At 34.7% G+C, this 18,183-nt stretch overlaps 2 protein-coding genes across 3 annotated transcripts; both read left to right on the top strand.

The window, feature by feature from the left end:
• Window positions 1–757: 757 nt before the first annotated feature.
• LOC107819784 (protein SEEDLING PLASTID DEVELOPMENT 1) lies at window positions 758–6,735 on the top strand. The gene is made up of 9 exons (XM_016645937.2): window positions 758–1,618; window positions 2,251–2,465; window positions 2,758–2,908; window positions 3,019–3,210; window positions 3,685–3,847; window positions 3,961–4,370; window positions 4,529–4,705; window positions 5,297–5,452; window positions 6,201–6,735. Exons 1-9 carry the CDS (start codon window positions 1,130–1,132, stop codon window positions 6,450–6,452), a joined length of 2,205 nt encoding a protein of 734 aa, XP_016501423.2. The 5' UTR covers window positions 758–1,129; the 3' UTR covers window positions 6,453–6,735.
• Window positions 6,736–8,730: 1,995 nt separating this feature from the next.
• LOC107819783 (glycine-rich RNA-binding protein RZ1C-like) lies at window positions 8,731–15,027 on the top strand. Of its 2 annotated transcripts, XM_075228461.1 has the most exons (5): window positions 8,753–8,827; window positions 8,936–9,055; window positions 10,284–12,601; window positions 13,945–14,438; window positions 14,530–15,027. In XM_075228461.1, the coding sequence occupies exons 4-5, from the start codon at window positions 13,948–13,950 to the stop codon at window positions 14,768–14,770; spliced, it is 732 nt and encodes a 243-aa protein (XP_075084562.1). In that variant the 5' UTR covers window positions 8,753–8,827; window positions 8,936–9,055; window positions 10,284–12,601; window positions 13,945–13,947; the 3' UTR covers window positions 14,771–15,027. The 2 variants fall into 2 exon arrangements, with proteins under 2 accessions (XP_016501421.1, XP_075084562.1); XM_016645935.2 differs by lacking the exon at window positions 10,284–12,601 and having other exon boundaries at window positions 8,731–8,827.
• The last annotated feature ends 3,156 nt before the right edge of the window (window positions 15,028–18,183 follow it).

The following is an 18,183-nucleotide window of genomic DNA, read 5'->3' as shown; positions in this document are numbered from 1 at the left end:
CTTCCACATTTTTGAAATTGTTATATCCTTGATGAAATCACTGTGAGTAGCCATTCTTTACACAAGCCGTACCTTTTCTTGAATTCTTGATAGCAGTAGGAAGATTAGAATTGAAATACCATGTAAGTTACTAGCATGAAATATAAGTTTGCAGTTTGAGCCGTTGTTACCAAGTAGTGAGTTTCAATCGTGATTTAGATAGCTGAGGACACTATGTTATTTTGCTGAGATAATTTAGGGCAAATGGAAGCTAAAAGGTTTTTAAATAATATATTGGATTTCAATCGTGAAATTTCTACCGATTTTTGTAGGCCATTTTTCTCCCAAATAAACTTTTAGTTCCTAATTAGTTGGAGCAATGTCTTAAAGTGCCAAGTGGCATAGTGGGATGATGACACTTGATTTAAGGAGAGAGATTTTTTCTCTCCTTTTAATTATATATAGATATAGATATAGATTATACTCCGCATCCTATTTTTTCTTTGTAAGATTGTAAGTTTATTCTTTATATTGTTGGTATGTGACATTATAAAATAAAGGCAAACAGTACAATCTATCCAAATATTGTATTTATCAAACAATACAGTACAATACAATACGATTTATTATAAAACGAAATGTATTAACAAATTCAAACAAGCTGTTATTGAACTTAGACCAATCTACACAATATTTGAGTGGTAATCAGAGAGAAGAAAAGTAATACTTAGGAGTAACAATTTTCTTCTTCCATTTGATTAGCGTGCACGCCTTATTCACATGCCAAAACAGAATACTTCAAACTTCAACAAAATTTCAAATTTTCATAGCAAGCTCTCCTAAAACTGTCACTCATTTGTGTGGTCTTAAACAAAGCCACCCACGTGTTTCCCCTTCCATGGTCGTTGTATGTTTCTTGTTAATGGACCCCACTTACCCTCCATTACCGTAGGAGATCCTTTCGAATCTTCTTCAAATTCTTCCCCTCATCTTCTTCTTACCAACTAAAATCTATTTCTCTTCTTCCCTAATCCAATCAGATTTCCCCAAAACCCATTAATAAAAGATCTTGTACAGTATTTATATTACAAAGAATTAGTAGGGGGAAAGAAAAGACAACTGTGTAGAGAAAGTGGGATTTTGTGAGAGAATGAGTGCTTTGAATACCCACTTTATCTTGATTGATCTTCAAAGCTCATGGTACTCAACTAAGCAGATACCCAATTCCACCTTTTCTTATTTAAACCATTGTCAATTTGCTTCTTCGACGTTCACAGCGGCATTTTGCCGAACACGTCGTGGGAGCAGTAAAATCTCGTCTTCTAGGTTGCCGGTGCCGTCAATTCAGTCGCCGGAAATCAGGAGGCCAAAGGGATGTTCGATTTCCGGAAATGGGTTGTCATTGGTTTCTTCAAATTCGACTTCCACTTCGAGTCCCATGATCTCGGACTTGGACTTGTTTTTGGAGATAGTGCCATTGAGAATGAGAAATGAGCTCTTTAGACATCAGGAGATTGGGGAGTTGATTGAGGTGGTTATGGATTTGGGTAGAAAGCCCCTTGCCCGATTTCCTTCAGGTGATTGGGTCATTTCGGAGCAGCCCGTAAAGCTTGAGGATCTAATCCACGCCATTTCAAAGGTGTCTAAGTAAATATTACTCCCTCCGCCCCCAATTTATTTGATATTTTTTTCTTTTTTAGTCTATCCTGAAAAAATAATTATATATTTAGAAGTTAACTTTCCATTTTATTTTGAGATGATCTATAACCACACAAATATTTATGGTTTGTTTTAGACTACCTAGTTTTATAAATCTTTCATTTTTGCTTAAAATCCGTGTGAAGTCAAAAATAATTAAGGAGGGAGTATTACAAGTTCGATATGTTTAATTTAACTGGAAATGGTAGGATTGACTTTATTATGTAGTATTATATAGGTAACAATCATGTCATGTAGCAGGATATGCTGAGATCACCTTTACAGAGTGCAATTTAAAAATTAAAGCATCTGCTTTAAGTTTATTTTATTTGATGAGTGGAAGTCAGTACTCATCTATTCTTAGTCAGCTTATAGTAATTAAATAATTAGAAGAATTAACCTTTTGTCTCTGTGTGTGTCTACATAAATTTTGACCTGAATGAGGGTAATAGCATAAATAAAGGAGATTACTTTTCTTTTAATTTGTGTGTGCGTATGAATAAAAAATATATATATAAATGTACGGTTATGAAATTTGTTGCTTAAAGTTGATAAATTTGCTTCATTGTTTAGGTGGGGGATTTCTCAGATGACAACCGTTCTGGTATTGACAGTTCCCTCCATCGTATTAGTGCAATTAGAAACCGTAAAATGCAAATCATTGGTCTTACCTGCCGGGTAGGTCGAGCTGTATCTGGAAGCGCTGAGATCATACGTGACTTGGTTGAAGGAGGTGGCTCCATATTGGTGATCGGGCCTCCAGGGGTCGGTAAAACTACTTTAATCAGGTATCCAAATTTACTGCTTGCTTTTTATGAACATCTCAAAAGTGATTGCTTGTTATTATTTAGTGCTAATTGTCACTACTCAGCTTTTCTCCCATAACTATCTTAATGAAGAATGACTAGTACCCAGTAGCGGGCCAACATTTTTACTAAATACACAAAGATTCAACTCATAGTATACATACATAGCAAAAAATAGTACCTATCTAAACAGTGTAATTTTCCGGCGAAGGGGCTATGTGGCTCCGCCACTACTAGTACCCGTCAATGACTACGAAGCTCTCTATGTGTGCAGAGAAATAGCCAGAATGCTGGCAGATGACCAGAAGAAACGAGTCGTTATTGTTGATACATCTAATGAGATCGGAGGTGATGGAGATGTTCCTCATTCAGGTATTGGTTGTGCAAGAAGGATGCAAGTCCCAAATGTTAACCTGCAGCATAATGTGAGCACTGAAGTAAAATTTATTTTAAGTTTTCTGCATTTTTGGATAACCTCTGAACTGCAATCTAATTTCTCCCTCTTCTCTCGTTCTGTTTCTCTTACTTTGAGCAGGTAATGATCGAAGCAGTTGAAAACCATATGCCCCAAACCATTATAATAGATGAAATAGGGACAGAGCTTGAAGCATTGGCTGCTAGTACAATTGCTCAGAGAGGAGTACAGCTTGTTGGAACTGCCCATGGAAGTACTATTGAGAGTATAATAAAAAATCCATCCTTACAAATGCTTGTTGGTGGCATAGAGGTGTTGAACCCCTCTCCTCTCTTCCTTCTTATTAATTTAGAGCCCGTTTGGACATAAGAAATTTTTCCCTTTTTTTCAAAAATAATTCACTTTTTTTCGAAATCAGCCTTTGTTCATAAAATTTCCAATTTTCACTTGAAGATGCATTTTGAAAATTTTCGAAATTTTGAAAAACTCCTAAAAGTTGTTTTTCAAAATTTTCACTCAAATCACTCACAAAACTTCAAAAACAATCCAAAATTATATTCATGTCCAAACACAACTCTAAATTTCAAATACCATTTTCACTTGAAAAATCTTTTCCCCCTATTTTGGAATTTTACAATTCTTATGTCCAAACGCCCACTTAATATGTGGTCCTCTGCACTTGAACTTGTTTTCTTCATTTCTCAGAACAATGTTTGGTCAGATATTGATAGCGAACATTTTTCTTCTGGACCTAATATATTGTTGTTTTATTTTGCTTTGGACCAGAGTGTTACTCTCGGTGATGAGGAAGCAAGGAAAAGGAAAGTACAGAAAACAATTCTGGAGAGGAAAGGTCCTCCAACTTTTACCTGTGCAGTTGAGATGATATCAAGAACTGAATGTCGTGTTCACCATAGACTAGATTTAACAGTAGATGCAATATTAGCAGGTACATTAGAGTTTTGCTTTCCCACCCTTTCGGAATTTTCTGACATTGTGAAATCACTGGACTACACTTAGCAACTAATATTAGTTCTATATTTAATCTTTTCCTTGATGCAGGAAAATCTCCTTTGTTTGAGATACGCAGATTGGAGATTGAAGCTGAAAACTCCATCGAGTCTTCTCTGTTCGCTCAAGAGGACCAAGTTAATGACTCTGAGCTAACTGATAAAGTGGAAAAGAAAGATAAAATAGAGTCCTTATCAAAAAAGAAAGATAAAATAGAGTCTGAAAGAGAGTATGTAAAAAAGAAAGATAAAGTAGAGTCTGATGGCGAGTATGTAAAAAAGAAAGATAAAGTAGAGTCTGATGGGGAGTATGTAAATTATCATCTGCAATCCAATAATGAAAACAATAAGGTAAAATTTGAGTCAGATGAGGAAGATGAGGATCATCCCAATTCCAAGAAATTGGGCACCAATGGATCTATCAGCAAAAGGAAATCTCTTGTGTATGTTTATACTTATAAGGTAAGTTTTCTTGATTCCTTTTGACTGTTGGAATTTTCATAACATTGTGATGCATTGTTGGGAATCATGGATGCACAAACCTCTCTCATACTATAATACTGTGTATACTTGTCATTGATGTGTAGAATCAAGCCTAATCTCTTTCTGGCTTATTGTAGATTCAAGATGCTGATCTATTGCAAGTTGCAACCGTTATGGGGCTTGAGGAAGAAATTGAAGTAACAGATGATATTGGCATTGCGGATGCTATTCTAGCCTCTAGTGCTGAAATAAAGCAGAATCCTTGGATTCGTAGTGTTGCCAAATTTCATCAAGTTCCTGTCTTTGTTGTAAAGGTATACTTGTGCCCTTTACTTACATATTTGTTTTTGTTTGTTTGTTTGTTCGTTTTGGGTCAATCACGTTGACCTCCTCTGAATTGTTGTAAATCAAGGGACCTCCCCTTTAATACTCACCTTTACTCTTGTTCAAAATATGATTTCGCCTCTCTCTCTCTTCTGCTGGTTAACAGTTAATATTATTGTTAAGGCTTAATATTTGAGCAACTATATCTTTGAAATATGATTTGGCCTTCATCTTTGTGTCATATTTGATTAGAGTTTTGTTTATTTTGAAAAATATTTTTTCTAAACTGGATGGAATTCATGTAGGGTACTCTATAGTTGAAGAATGATGACTTTGAAAAACAAGAAATTAAATGATAACATTGATGTTTGCTAACTATCAATTCTTTTCAGAGGAAGAAACTGAAATTTTGCTATTGGGCATCGTTCACCCTTTAAAAATTATTTATAGCGCAGTTTACATTAGAATTAGGTGTCTTTATCTTTGGTTACTCTGTTTGACCCTTTTTAGCTCTTTGGTGGGAAACGATACTCAAGATTTAGCTGCAATATCGAAATACCATTTCTTTTCTTATTATGCAGTCAAGTACCATGGCACAAATGGTGAAAGCTATCCGTATGATTCTTGGAATGGATTCCATTCACTCAAAACAGCCATTAACAAATGCATTCGATATTGAAATTGAAGACGATGCACCAAAAAGGAGACCAACATTGGAGGAGATAGATGCCTTAGAGGTTTGCCTCTTTATGTTTGTATATCTTCTTCACTCAAATTTCACTCAAAAATTCCGGGTAACCCCTAGAATAAAGGAAGCTAGTGAATCAGTGGCATTTCTAGGAGTACTATCATTCCATTTGTTTATAATTGATATCTCCCTCTCTAGCAGGAGTTATATGAAATTATATACAAAATTCTAACTTGGTCAAAATGTGCATGACAATTACAAACAAAGCAGTTGTTTCATCACACCTTCTAGCCAAGTAGCGGTTTATGAGAAAAGAACATGCTTATTGTCATCTTATCTTGTAAGTTGGCTACGGGACATGTGAAAAATCAGCTGCTCAAACAGACACGTAATTCACTAAGATGTGGCTTACTAATCATAATTAGGGGTTGTGAATACTAAACCATTAGTGTAAGCGTATGTCGTGATGTGTAAGAGCGCAACACGTGATGTGTGAATTAGGCGCGCGTCACGGGTTCGAATCATGCTGTAGACAAGAGCCTGGTATTTAAGTGGAAAAGGGTTGAGTCTGACCAATTATTCACCGAGTTTTGAAGTGTGCGCCACTGACCCTCGAGAGTTTCTCGGTTATTAAAAAAACAAAAACAAAAGAACTAAACGATTGCTGCTTTATCAGAGGTGGCTTCTACTTCTCTGCTTTAATCACTTGATATTGTTCCGGTTTCCATTTAGCCTTATAATGCTTAAGTTTTCTAGAAACTCATTGATGAAATATACATTTTGATGGCTCATAATAGGAGGTTCGCCTTGCAATTGAGTACATCGTTATACCTGGTGGTGAGGCTGTTGAACTTCTGCCAAGGCGCTCTGAGATAGTTGCCCAACAACTCAAGCTGGTTGAAAGTTATCAGCTGGCTGCAGAAAATTCAGGTACCGAGTCAAACCCAAGGCTTCAAATCCTTCCTCAGAAACTACAGAGAAAGACTTCAGTAAAGCACTCCAGGTCCAGTTCAAGCCAGAACAGCACAGATTCTAGACTCTTGGATTGATAGGAACGGAGGCACTAGTGTTGCTCGCCTGCCATTCTTGCCTGAATAATTCAGATAAGTTCCTTTGCAGCCGATTCAACCTTGGTTGAACATGTTAAAGGCAATGTACAGTGATGTATATCTGTATCTAAACCCCCTGTAGATTCTTGCATTGTAGTGTTATCAGCTCATTTATTCCTTGCTAAGATTGTTTCTAATACGCTGTACAATGATGTAAATCCTCCACAGGAATGAAATTTAGTAACACATATTCCATAAAAATAAAACAACATTGGAAGCAAAATATAGGAGTCCCATTTTACTGTATTGTTTCATTGGATGTAATGTTTATTATGGAAAACTCCTCTCTTTTATCTCCCTGATTCTTTTCTGTTTTACACACTGAAGTAGTGTAGCAGTCCATTAGGTACTTCCTGATATAGGATTTAGAAAATGCTATTGCTTTCTCATAATAATTCCATTACTTTCAAGAATATAGTGTGCCCGAAAAAGGTGATAATTGAAATATTCGAGCATGTATCTTCATCATGTTATCATAAGTGCACCTTGAGCATTCAGTCCTAAAATATATGATGTGCAGTTTTTTATTGGCCGAAATTAAAATCCCACCCCAACCAAGATCTGGTCCGTAAATAACCCACCCACAACCCACGTTAACCGCCCCGACCCATTAAACCCCCCCTTTTTTTTTTACCCATCCATGATTCATGAATGCTTAAGCCTTCTTATACATAAAAGATTTGTAGATTTTTTGCTTCTTGAATTGAATTTTTGTTAACTGGTTTTAACAATAGACTTTTTTTTTTGGTTGTAGCCCTCAACTCGGTATTGATTCCAAATGAAGCTACTCTTGTTTGTGCTTGCACATACTATTGTTAAATGGCTCTTTGAAATGACAGTGCTAAATATTTCTCTTTTGAATCTTATCTAAATGTTAAGACTTATCATTTGTTTGACCAAGTTATAATTAAGGTTGATGTCCTATGGTCAAAATGAGTTCATTATTTGCAGTGGGGCATGCTATTGTCCTATTCTTATTCAAGAATGATTCTAGATGCTCTTATTTATTTATTTATTTATTTATTTTTACTCATACCTAATGTAAGTGTATGATATATGTATTTTATATCAAATTTATCATGATCATTTAATACGTAATGTTATCACAATTTATTAATTTACTAGAGTAAATTAATATGATTCAATGCATAAATTAGATCCCGAGTAGATTTTTCCTCAAAAATTTATCGGTTCAGTCTCGTCAAATTAAAGTTTTGAATTCCCCATCCCGCCTCCTATATTTGTATTATGATTGTTTTCTTGGTGGATATATAAGCACGGTTTTCTTTAAGTGGAATAATAATTGCAACTATCTAATCTAAAAGAGCTACCCAATCTGCTCTCCATTTTAGGTAAATATGAAGGATTATTTTTTATTAACTAACTAATGGTGCCGATAATAATCTAAGACATAAATTGCCAAAATAGTATGATATATTCTTAATAAAATGAACCTATTGTTATTTCCTGAGATAAATTATTCAATATATAGATGAAATAGACTTGTAGATCTGAATCAATAATGAAAACTCGACCTAACTTATATAAATGAACATTGCCAGCTCAACGGCAAAAGCCACTAAGGCAATGACTTTAGGCTCCAAAATTTTGGGCCCTTTTTTGTTTTTTAATAGTAGGTTTTATAGTTAATTTTCTTAAAAAATTACTTAATACTTTAAGGTAAATAAATAAGATTGTGAAAATTAAAAGAGATTTTTAGCCATGTAATTGATTAGCTATTTTGTAAAATTGGTGAACGGATATTAGAAGAAATTGATTAAAATTTTATTAATAACTTTTCAACTCAAAACGCTAAAAAATAGACTTTAAGTAAAATATATATAATTTTTTTTCTTTTACAAAATACTTAAAGCCTCTTGACAAAATTTTGCTTTAGACCACCAACATACTTAAGCCGCCCCTAAAAATGAACTCCCTAAATTTAAATGTCAATTGAATGACACAAAATCAAAGTGATTGTTAAACATCATTGCTATTGTAAATCGTATTATCCAATTTGCTTAAGTCCAAATAAATAAAGGAATAAAACATGTAGTAATAGTAGTTCATTTAGTGGGTGTTTGATTGACTTAAAATTTAAAAGCAGGTGAGATTAAAAACTCTTTTTATCAAAAGTAAGGGACATATTTGTTATTTTGTAAAACCGCGAGGACCTGGTAGTGCAATATATTTAAACACAAAATAAAAGTACCTCAAGGTAAAAACCAAGCAAGTTATTTGTACGAACCCTATAGCAAAAACAATCAAGCAGCTCTCGTTATACTCTGTGAAATTCACTCGCATTACATAACTAGGTATCTCTCTCTTTGCTTAATTTAAGTTCTAATTCACTCTAATTTTGAACTCAGTTGATTTCTAGGTTTTTTTTTGGTGTTATAATTGATTTTTCCCCTCAATTTCAGGGTCTAATGTCAGGGAAGGACCAAGATTATCGTATATTCGTGGGAGGGTTAGCGTGGGATGTAACTGACCGTCAACTCGAAAGCGCTTTTGGCCGTTATGGTAAAGTTATCGATTGTCAGGTTCGTAATTTCCCTGGATTCAGTTTTTTCCTTAATTACTTTATGCGAAATGTTCGTTATTTCTTGAGGATTTAGTGTATGTATTGTACTACTGCGTATTCTTATGTCTGCACAATGTTTTTGAACTTTATTATTGTGCGTCTTTTACCTTTTTCCTGCATTTTTTGTAAGTTAATTTTTTTTTAAAATTATAAATACTCCCCCTGTTTCAATTTATGTGGCAAAGTTTGAATCGGCACGAAGGTTAAGAAAGAAAGGAAATACTTTTGAAACGTGTGGTCTTGAACATGTAATAACATTTGTGTGGTTATTAGTCTTTTGAAACTTGTTATCTTAAACATTTCATAACAGACTTCATCAAAATAAAAATATTTCATATTAATTGTGTGACTATAAATGCTTCTCATTAAGGATAAGGTGAGAAATTTAAGTTAATTGCTTCCTAACTTAGAAAACTGTCATTTTTCTTAGAACAGACTAAAAAGGAAATTTTGCTGGATAAACTGGAACGGAGTAGTTTTAAAAAATGGTTAAATGACACTTACGGTTTTCTATGAAGATTGTGACCTTTTGTTCTAGCACGGATGGGTTATTTTTCCTTGAAAAAACTTCAAAAAAGAAATTTCCAAGAAAGAACTCTACTTTTGCAGAGCGCGTAACCGTGCATATCCTCAGGCCATTTTTCTTTCATTTTAAACTCCTTTTATTATTTGTACGCAAGATTTTTTACGTTTTTCCAGTTTAAAAAAAAAAGAAAAAAGATGTTAGGAACCCTATACAACAGCATGTTAAACGATGTCATATATTGGTGCTGTTGCTGTATCTTGATACATAATTGGTGCTTGTTTTTCTCCTTCTAATAATATTACTACTTTTACTGGTCAATAAATATATGGAGGAGGCTATCACCGTATATTGGATGTTATGTGGTGGAAGTTATAGCATTCTCCTTTGTAGCTTGTACTAATAAGTGCAGACTTTGTTTGTCTCATACATGACGTTAAGCACCGGAAAGAGTCCTATGTTTTTTTTTTTTTGTTTTTCTCTCTTCATATGCTTTGTGGTGCTATGCTCTATAGGAAAGTTGCTGGGTCAGTCTTGAATTTTTCAATTTGATTACATTGCTTCAAGTTGAGTGCTTAAGTCATGCTAATTCCAACTTTTCATTTTATATTCGTCATTTATTAATTAATTTTTCCTTTAATATTTCTGGATCTGGTTATGCCAGTTGATGGTTTTGAGATGCCTTAGATGGAATTGTATGGGGAATGTTTTCTGTTCATTGGAATGTGTGAAGTTGCTGGACATAAGTACTTGATTCTTTTGAGCAGCTTGTTTTTGAGGTTTCACTTGGTAGAGTATCCGGAAAAAGCTTAGATCGACTGCATGTTAACAATGGCAAGCACTATTGGTTTCAGCTTGTTTTTGAGGTTTCACTTGGTAGAGTATCCGGAAAAAGCTTAGATCGATTGCATGTTAACAATGGCAAGCACTATTGGTTTCAATTGCAGCAGTGACTTGTTCAGAAGTACGTCCCTAACGCTGATTGCAGTTGATTCACAATTCTGCTCTGGTGCCTTAAACTGGTTCAACCATCTGCTAATTGTAAAATTTCAAGGGGCATTTGTATTTTGGGCATTGGACTTCATGGAAGATGATTGGAATAAGTGGACTGAGTGCATCATAGGTGGTCTGATTTGGTGGGATCACCAGTAGTTTTAAGACTTTCCCCCAATCGAAGTTAAATGCTTAGCAGTCAAGTGGGAGTTACTATCCCATAAATATATATATTTCCGTGATGCGTGTCAAATGTGGGAATAGAGGAGGTAAGTTATCTCTTGATGTAAGGTGCTTAATCAATTGCAAGCAATTCTGGGGTTACTGATAATAAGAAAAGAAGGGGTCAATCAAGAATTTTGAATATGCAGTCTAGCTCAGAGTCTAATTTCCACATTTTTCAAGTTAAGTTGGTGGGCAGTTTCTGTGAATGGCACCTTTTGTTCTTGAGGCTAGCAGAACCAATATGATTGAAGGTTGTTGGCAGTTCTTTTACTAGAATTTGGGTCATAGTGTTATGTTGAACAGACACCAGATTTATGAGTATCTAAGTGGTTCTGCATGGTAACAACACTCTCTTTTTAGTTGATCTGCCACTACTGTTTGCTACTTTGTGAAGGTGAGTTCTTTTGACTGTTAAGTGGCTGCACATGTTAAGATAAGATCTTTGGTGCTCGAAACGAGAGAAAAATAAGGACTTTCTTTCATTTTTTTAAAAGTTTATGGGAATATTTAAATTTTTACATTCCCATTTATAACTAGGAAGGATCTATATTAGACGACATCCGGTCCGCTACCTCATGTTTGGGATGTATAGGACACCTATTCTTTGTTCTAAAGAATCCTCAGGGAAAAAGGTTGTCGTGAAGCTATGTGGTACTTAGCTAATCTCCTGCCTCTACACGAGCCACTTTCAAGGTTGAACATTATTCTTAATAACTTGACTTCTGAAGACCTTTAGAAGCTGTTGTGTGCAGAGTCTGGATGCGCTTCTGTCTCATTCTCCCACTTATCGCTCATTCTGTTTTAATTGGTGGCTTGCTGTTGTCGAGATTGGACATGATTCTTGATTTCTCCACATTTTTGAAGCCCTATAGAAGTCGTCGTGTGCAGAGTCTGGATGCGCTTCTGTCTCATTCTCCCTTGTGCTCATCATTTTGTTTTACTTGGTGGTTTGCCACTGTCAAGATTGAACGTGATTCATGATTTCTTGACATTTTCGAAGCCCTTTAGAAGCTGTTGTGTGCGGAGTCTGGATGCGCTTCTGTCTCGTTCTCCTTCTATAGTTATTCTGTTTTACTTCGTTGAATGATCGTTTCGCCGTCATGAGATGTTCTTCTCTTGAGCAAGCTCATTGCTGTCATACCGTGGACCACCAGACGATGACAGGCCGGTCAAGATTCATTAGCAGCGTTGCTTCAGCCAAGTTTGCACCTTCAGAGTGTTATGTTTCATGGCTTATTACTCTAGATTAGTTGGCTAGCTTCATACTCTTTTCCGTCTGAATTGCATTTTGAAGGATCAAAGTGGATCAGCTCTTTTGATTTTGCTTTATCTGCTTTGATGCCTTGATAGCAGAAGGCATTATCTGGGACATTGGAAATTTTCTTTAATGAAGATTAGTTGAGCTTGTGCTGAAAAAGATAGCTAAATGAAGATCAGTCTTTTGGATTGTTACTGAACAAAAAGCGGAATGATGTTCATGAGAAGTTTTATGAAGGACCACCTGAATGCTGAACCAACTGTTGCGTAGGCATACCTCTGCAATACTTTTGCTTGCTAGTCTGGTTGAAGTAAATGGAGTAAGTTTATGGATCCAACGAAAGTTCTAATTGGTATAATTAAGATTTACCCAAGAGGTTAGGATCCTTGTTTGGTATTGTTGTTTTTGCTGTTAATGGTATTGGTTCCACTGGATACATGTGGTCTGAGTTAATCTAATGGGTCAGAGGATGGTAATCTGCAGACCTGCAGATTTCTGCTGCCCAAGTAAGACTTCCTCTGCCCAAGTAACTTTATATTCCTAGATCTTTGCTTCTAATATGCTTTAGTTTCTTTCCTTTCACACTGATGAAGTGATTAAGAAAACTTACAGCAGTCAAGCTTTACTTATTTTCATTTGCTTACGTGAGATTTGTGAAGTTGTTGCATGCATAGTTGTAGACTTTGGATCCAACTTGGAGAATTGAAGTCTATATTGAGTAAAGTACGCAAAAATTCAAAGTTCAATGTCAAGTGCACAAGCAACTAAGAATTGGAAGTGTTGCCTGATAGTGTGACTCTTGCCTCCATGGGCAGAGTGATGCATTAATAAAATATTTGTGGTGTTTTATATTATTACCCAAAAATGAATGCTGTGATATTGTGATGAAATGTTGAAATTATCACATGAAATCCACCTCTAGATGATTTATTTATCGTATAGCTATATTGAATGTTGAAAATTGTTAGAATTAACTTAGAAGTTCTAGGATCCTTGTCATGCTTAACCAACCAAGCACTATCTCCATTAGCACTCCCCAGAGGTAAATGAAGTCATGAAGGTCATCAAGTATCAATCAAGTTGAAAGTGGAAGGGTTTTAGAGAGAGCCCTAGAAATGGTCTGGAGCATTAGGATACGAATGTGCCTTCCATTCTGTTTTCAAAATTTACTTCTGATACTGTTGTGAGGAGCTCCAAGTTCAACCTTTCTATGAACTACGAAGTTTGTGCCTGCATTTCTTGCCTATTATGGACTTAGATTTTGAGTTGAATTGTTTAGTTGAATTAGTGGCTATTCTATGTTAACTACTGCTCTTGAAAGTTCAGATCATGTCTTCATCCTAAAAAAGAGGTTCAGGTCATCACATAATGGTATGTTTTTTAAGATGGATCTCATCTGAGCAATTTGGAACGTGAAGTAACGAGGTTGAGATCCCCGGCTCTGTTGAATTTGGTTTATGGTTCATTGTGAATTGAGTGCCGAGCTATTAAACTAGCTAGGGATGGACGACGTAATTGTGTGTTCCAGCTATTGCTATATAATCTTTTTCCAGAGAACATTCTCTAGGAATGCTACTTTGCATTGCTATAATTTTGCTAAGTGAGATTTCATCGGTAATTCTAGGTATGCAGTTCACTGTTTACTTCTTCAGATTTTGCTTGTGAAAGAGTAAAGCTGAACTCCTTTATTGTGCTTTGTATATGAACTCCTACTCCTAATTATCAATTAATTTTGATAAATATCAATTTGAATGTCACGTGCTTGTATATTGTCATGGGCTTCTAATAGGTTAGGTCTTTAGCTTGATGTGGTTGTCTGGTGTTAGTCTCTAAACTGTAAGTACTGTAGGTTATGATGGAAAGAGATACAGGCCGTCCTCGTGGATTTGGGTTTTTAACATTTGCTGACCGTCGCGCCATGGAAGATGCAATCAGAGAAATGCATGGTAGGGAGCTTGGTGATAAGGTGATCTCTGTGAACAGGGCCCAACCGAAGGGTGGTGGTGAAGATTCTGACCGTGGCTATGGTGGAGGTTACTCATCAGGTGGCAGGGGCAGCTATGGTGGAGGTGACAGGTCAGCAGGGCCAGACAATTGCTTCAAGTGTGGCCGCCCAGGCCATTGGGCTAGAGACTGTCCATTGGAAGGTGGTGGCCGCAGTGCACGTGCAGTATCCCCCCCTCCTCGATCAAGGTATGCTGGAGGTAGTGCCCGTGGGGATCGTTATGGTAGTGACCATCGGTACATGGATGATCAATATGATAGAGGGCATTATGCTGATAGGGACCGCTATGATAGCAGAGATGATAGATATGGAGGCCGTGATCGAATTGCTAATGACAGGTGTGATGGTTCAGTTTTTTCATGTTCTTGGTTGGTGTTTGAGATCTAAATTTTTCCTGTCTTATCAAAAATGACTTCTTATGGTATTTAGGTACAACCCTCCTGGTGGTGATCGCTTTGCTGGCAAGTATGGTGTTTCGGACCGATACCCTCAGAACGGTTATGGCAAAGAGAGGGATTCTGACAGGGATGTAGGCCCACGAGGTGGCGACAGGTACGCAGCTGGAGGACCAGCACGGCACGAGGGAAGAAGCTACAACAGAGATAGGGCGGCGCCATATGACCGCCCTCGTAGGGGAGGAGGACGCCCACCTGCCTTTGACCGTTATTGAAGTGCTAAATATGTGATGTACTCGTCTATCCATGTTTGAAAGATATTTGTATTTTAGTTGACTTTTGGAATCACCCCCGTGTATGGAGAATTAGGATTGAGTAAATGTTTCATAAAAAAGCTAGGATTGGTAAACGTTAGTTGCTTTTCCTAGTTGTCTTCATTCCAGGTAACTAGTAACTCAGCTTCTGACGCATGATCGCCCTTTGAGCAATTTAGCTCCCGTTTGGACATACATCTTTTTTACCTTTTTTCAAATTTTTTTTTAAAGATATTGTTTGTTCATGAAATTTGATTAGTTTTTGAAAGATTTTGAAGACAAATTTTGAAGTTCCAAAAATTAGTTTGGGTTAGTTTTTGGGTGAAAATCTATCTTCACAAAAATTCATCTTTTTTTTTTCAAATAAATTATGTCCAAATACAATTTCAACTTCCAATAATTATTTTTTAACACAAGTTTAAAACTCTTTTTCTCAAGTTTTAATTAAATTTATGTTCAAACGCTAGCTTAGTTGAAAGTAGCAGTATTATGTTAGTACTACGTAATTTTAACAGGAATAGCTTCATCTTGTGCTTTTGGCTGATTCTGTCTGTTTGCTGCTCTTCGTTTTCTGATTATTATAGAAGGCTGTAAAATTTGATTCAGTCATCTCTTATGATGTGAAGATGTTCAATAAAATTAACTGTGGTAGGGAAACATATATCTCGGTTTTTATTGTTAGATGAACTTTTCATATATTTGAGTATTCCTTTGTCAAAAAATAGCTTTGGTCTGGTGGTAAGAGCTTAACATATGAAACGGCAAAGAGCCAAATATATCTCTGTACTTTCGAAAATGGTTTAAAAATATTTCTCGTTATACTATTGGGTTATCTATATTCCTGCAGTTATACTTTTGGTTCAAATATACTCCTCATTTAAATGGAGGGACACGTGTTATCGTCCTGTTGGTCAATTCTAAATATCTCCTAATTAATTAAAAAGCAATTTTATAAAGCAATTTTGTTTTTTGTAAAAACTGGAAAAACTGAATTTTTTTTTTACTAAAAACTGCTTTAAAAAAACTGAAAAATATTTTCTAAAACAATATTTTTGTAAAAACTGAAAAACAATTTTCTAAAGTAATATTTTTGTAAAAACTAGAAAAGACTGAATGTTTTTTTTACTAAAAACTGAAAAAATCGAAAATATTTTTTTCCAGTTTTTTGAAAAATATTGCTTTAAAAAAAACTGAAAAATAATTTTTAAAGCAATTTGTTTTTGTAAAAACTAAAAAAACAAATATTTTCTTCTTTTTTTTTTCAGTTTTTTGTTAAAAAAATTTCAGTTTTTTCCAGTTTTTAATTACTTTAGAAAATTGCTTTTCAGTTTTTGTTTTTTAGTTTTTTTTAAAGCAATTTTTTTTGTAAAAACTGGAAAAAAAAATATTTTCGTTTTTTTCCAGTTTTTAGTAAAATAAATTTCAGTTTTTTCAGTTTTTACAAAAAAAAAATTGCTTTAGAAAATTACTTTTTAATTAATTAGAAGATATTTAATATTGACAATCAGGACGATGATACGTGTCCCTCCGTTTAAATGAGGTGTATATTTGAACCCAAAGTATGACTGTAGGGGTATAGATAACCAATAGTATAACGAGTGATATTCTTAGACCATTTTAAAAAATACAAAGGTATATTTGGACCTTTGAAGCGCTTGAAATGTCTAGCCTAAGTGGAAAAGGGATAGCGAGGGGGGTTTATTATTCACTGTGTTATATATAAAAAACTCTCATTATTGAACACTTGGCAGAGTAGTAGTCCTTTAAACGCGAGATTTTCTCGGTTATTAAAAAAAGCTACATCTCGCTATTGAACACTTGGCAGAGTCTCTAAAACATATTTTCCTTAAAAGCTTATTTTGCAACAAGCTTAAAAATTAATATTAGGTATGGTATTTGATATTTTGGTATTTGGTTTAAGTTTTAACAAAAAATTGATATTAGGTATGGTATTTGGTAGTTTAAAAAAAATATCGAAATATATATTATATTACATAATACACATATTATTAATTATATCATAAATATAAAAAAATCCAAACTTTTACTTTTCTTTATTCTCTAAATTTATCAATTAACTCTAAGCACGTAATAAGACTTTTCTAATGATCAAATTTATTTCTTTATGTACAGTTTTCTCTCGCTGCATTGATATTTAATGGTTTTGGACAAAACTTTTGTCAACAAACGTTTTAAGTTTTATACACTTTTGAGTACTTTAATAATTAAGAGTATTATAATCTATGACTCTATGCACTAGTTAATATTCAAATCGAAGTTACCGAACCGAATAAACCGAAACCGAAAGGAGAAAAACCGAACCATACCGATTTTAGTTAGGTACGGTATTGATATAGCATTTTAAGAAATCGAATAATGAAAATACCAAATCAAAATATCTAAATACCGTACTGTACCGACCGACGAACACCCCTAGTGCACATCTATTAGTGCACATCTTTGCCTAGTAAACTAAGTGAATGTACATGCGTATAGAAGTGCGAACTAGTCACTCTCATAGTCTGAACATCTTGACAAGTCTACTGAACAAATGCTTGACTTGCTTCAGTCGTGTTCTAATTACTAGTATTTCCAAAATATTGCTTTTACTTTTAAATAAAATAGCGCCTTATACAGGCAGAGCTAGAGGGCGGAAGGGGTTCATCCGAACCTCCTTCATCAAAAAATTATACTGTACGTATAAGGCAAAAGTTATTATTTTTATGTATATAGAATAGATGTTGAATCCTCTTAGTTTCTTTGTATATACTTATTTATTTAAGCCCTAGTTAAAATTCTGACTTCGCCGTTGCATAACACGGGACCAAGAAATAATACAAGTAGGCTGAGTTTTCTGCTTAATATGATGCAAGTAGGCGAAATGTACACGCTCTTGCTTTGAAGATTCGTAACATATCCTTTTTGAAGTTTCAAATCAAAAAAAGGATATATCACTACTTTCACAAAAAGAAAGATACCAAAAAGAAAAAGAGGTAGGATCTCAAAAAGGGAAATATTACTATAAAGCTATATCATATTTTCTCTGATTGCTACAAAATTTTCTTTGTGGAGTTGTTTACATGTACTCAAAATAGTAAGAATTTCTTGCATCGTGATTTTTCAACTTGTTGACAAATGAACAATTCCGAATAGTTTTGACACAAAAGTAGTTATCCAAATACTTTTTTTTTCTTTTCAGTTTATCCGTTTATCTCTCTCTTTTTTTTTGGCCATTTTTCCTTACGATATTTATTCCTTGTATTTATTATATTCTCTTATATATCAAGACACTTGGAACTAGTCCCTTTTTGTTCTTTTTTATTTTATTTTAAGTTTATAATAATTTGGCCTCCCCCCCAAATTTAAATTATCTC

The sequence above is a fragment of the Nicotiana tabacum genome, chromosome 13 (genome assembly GCF_000715075.1).
Source record: "Nicotiana tabacum cultivar K326 chromosome 13, ASM71507v2, whole genome shotgun sequence".
In the NCBI taxonomy this organism is placed as follows: domain Eukaryota; kingdom Viridiplantae; phylum Streptophyta; class Magnoliopsida; order Solanales; family Solanaceae; genus Nicotiana; species Nicotiana tabacum.
The sequence above is the reverse complement of the archived record's forward strand: the minus strand, read 5'-3'. Positions and strand labels throughout refer to the sequence as shown.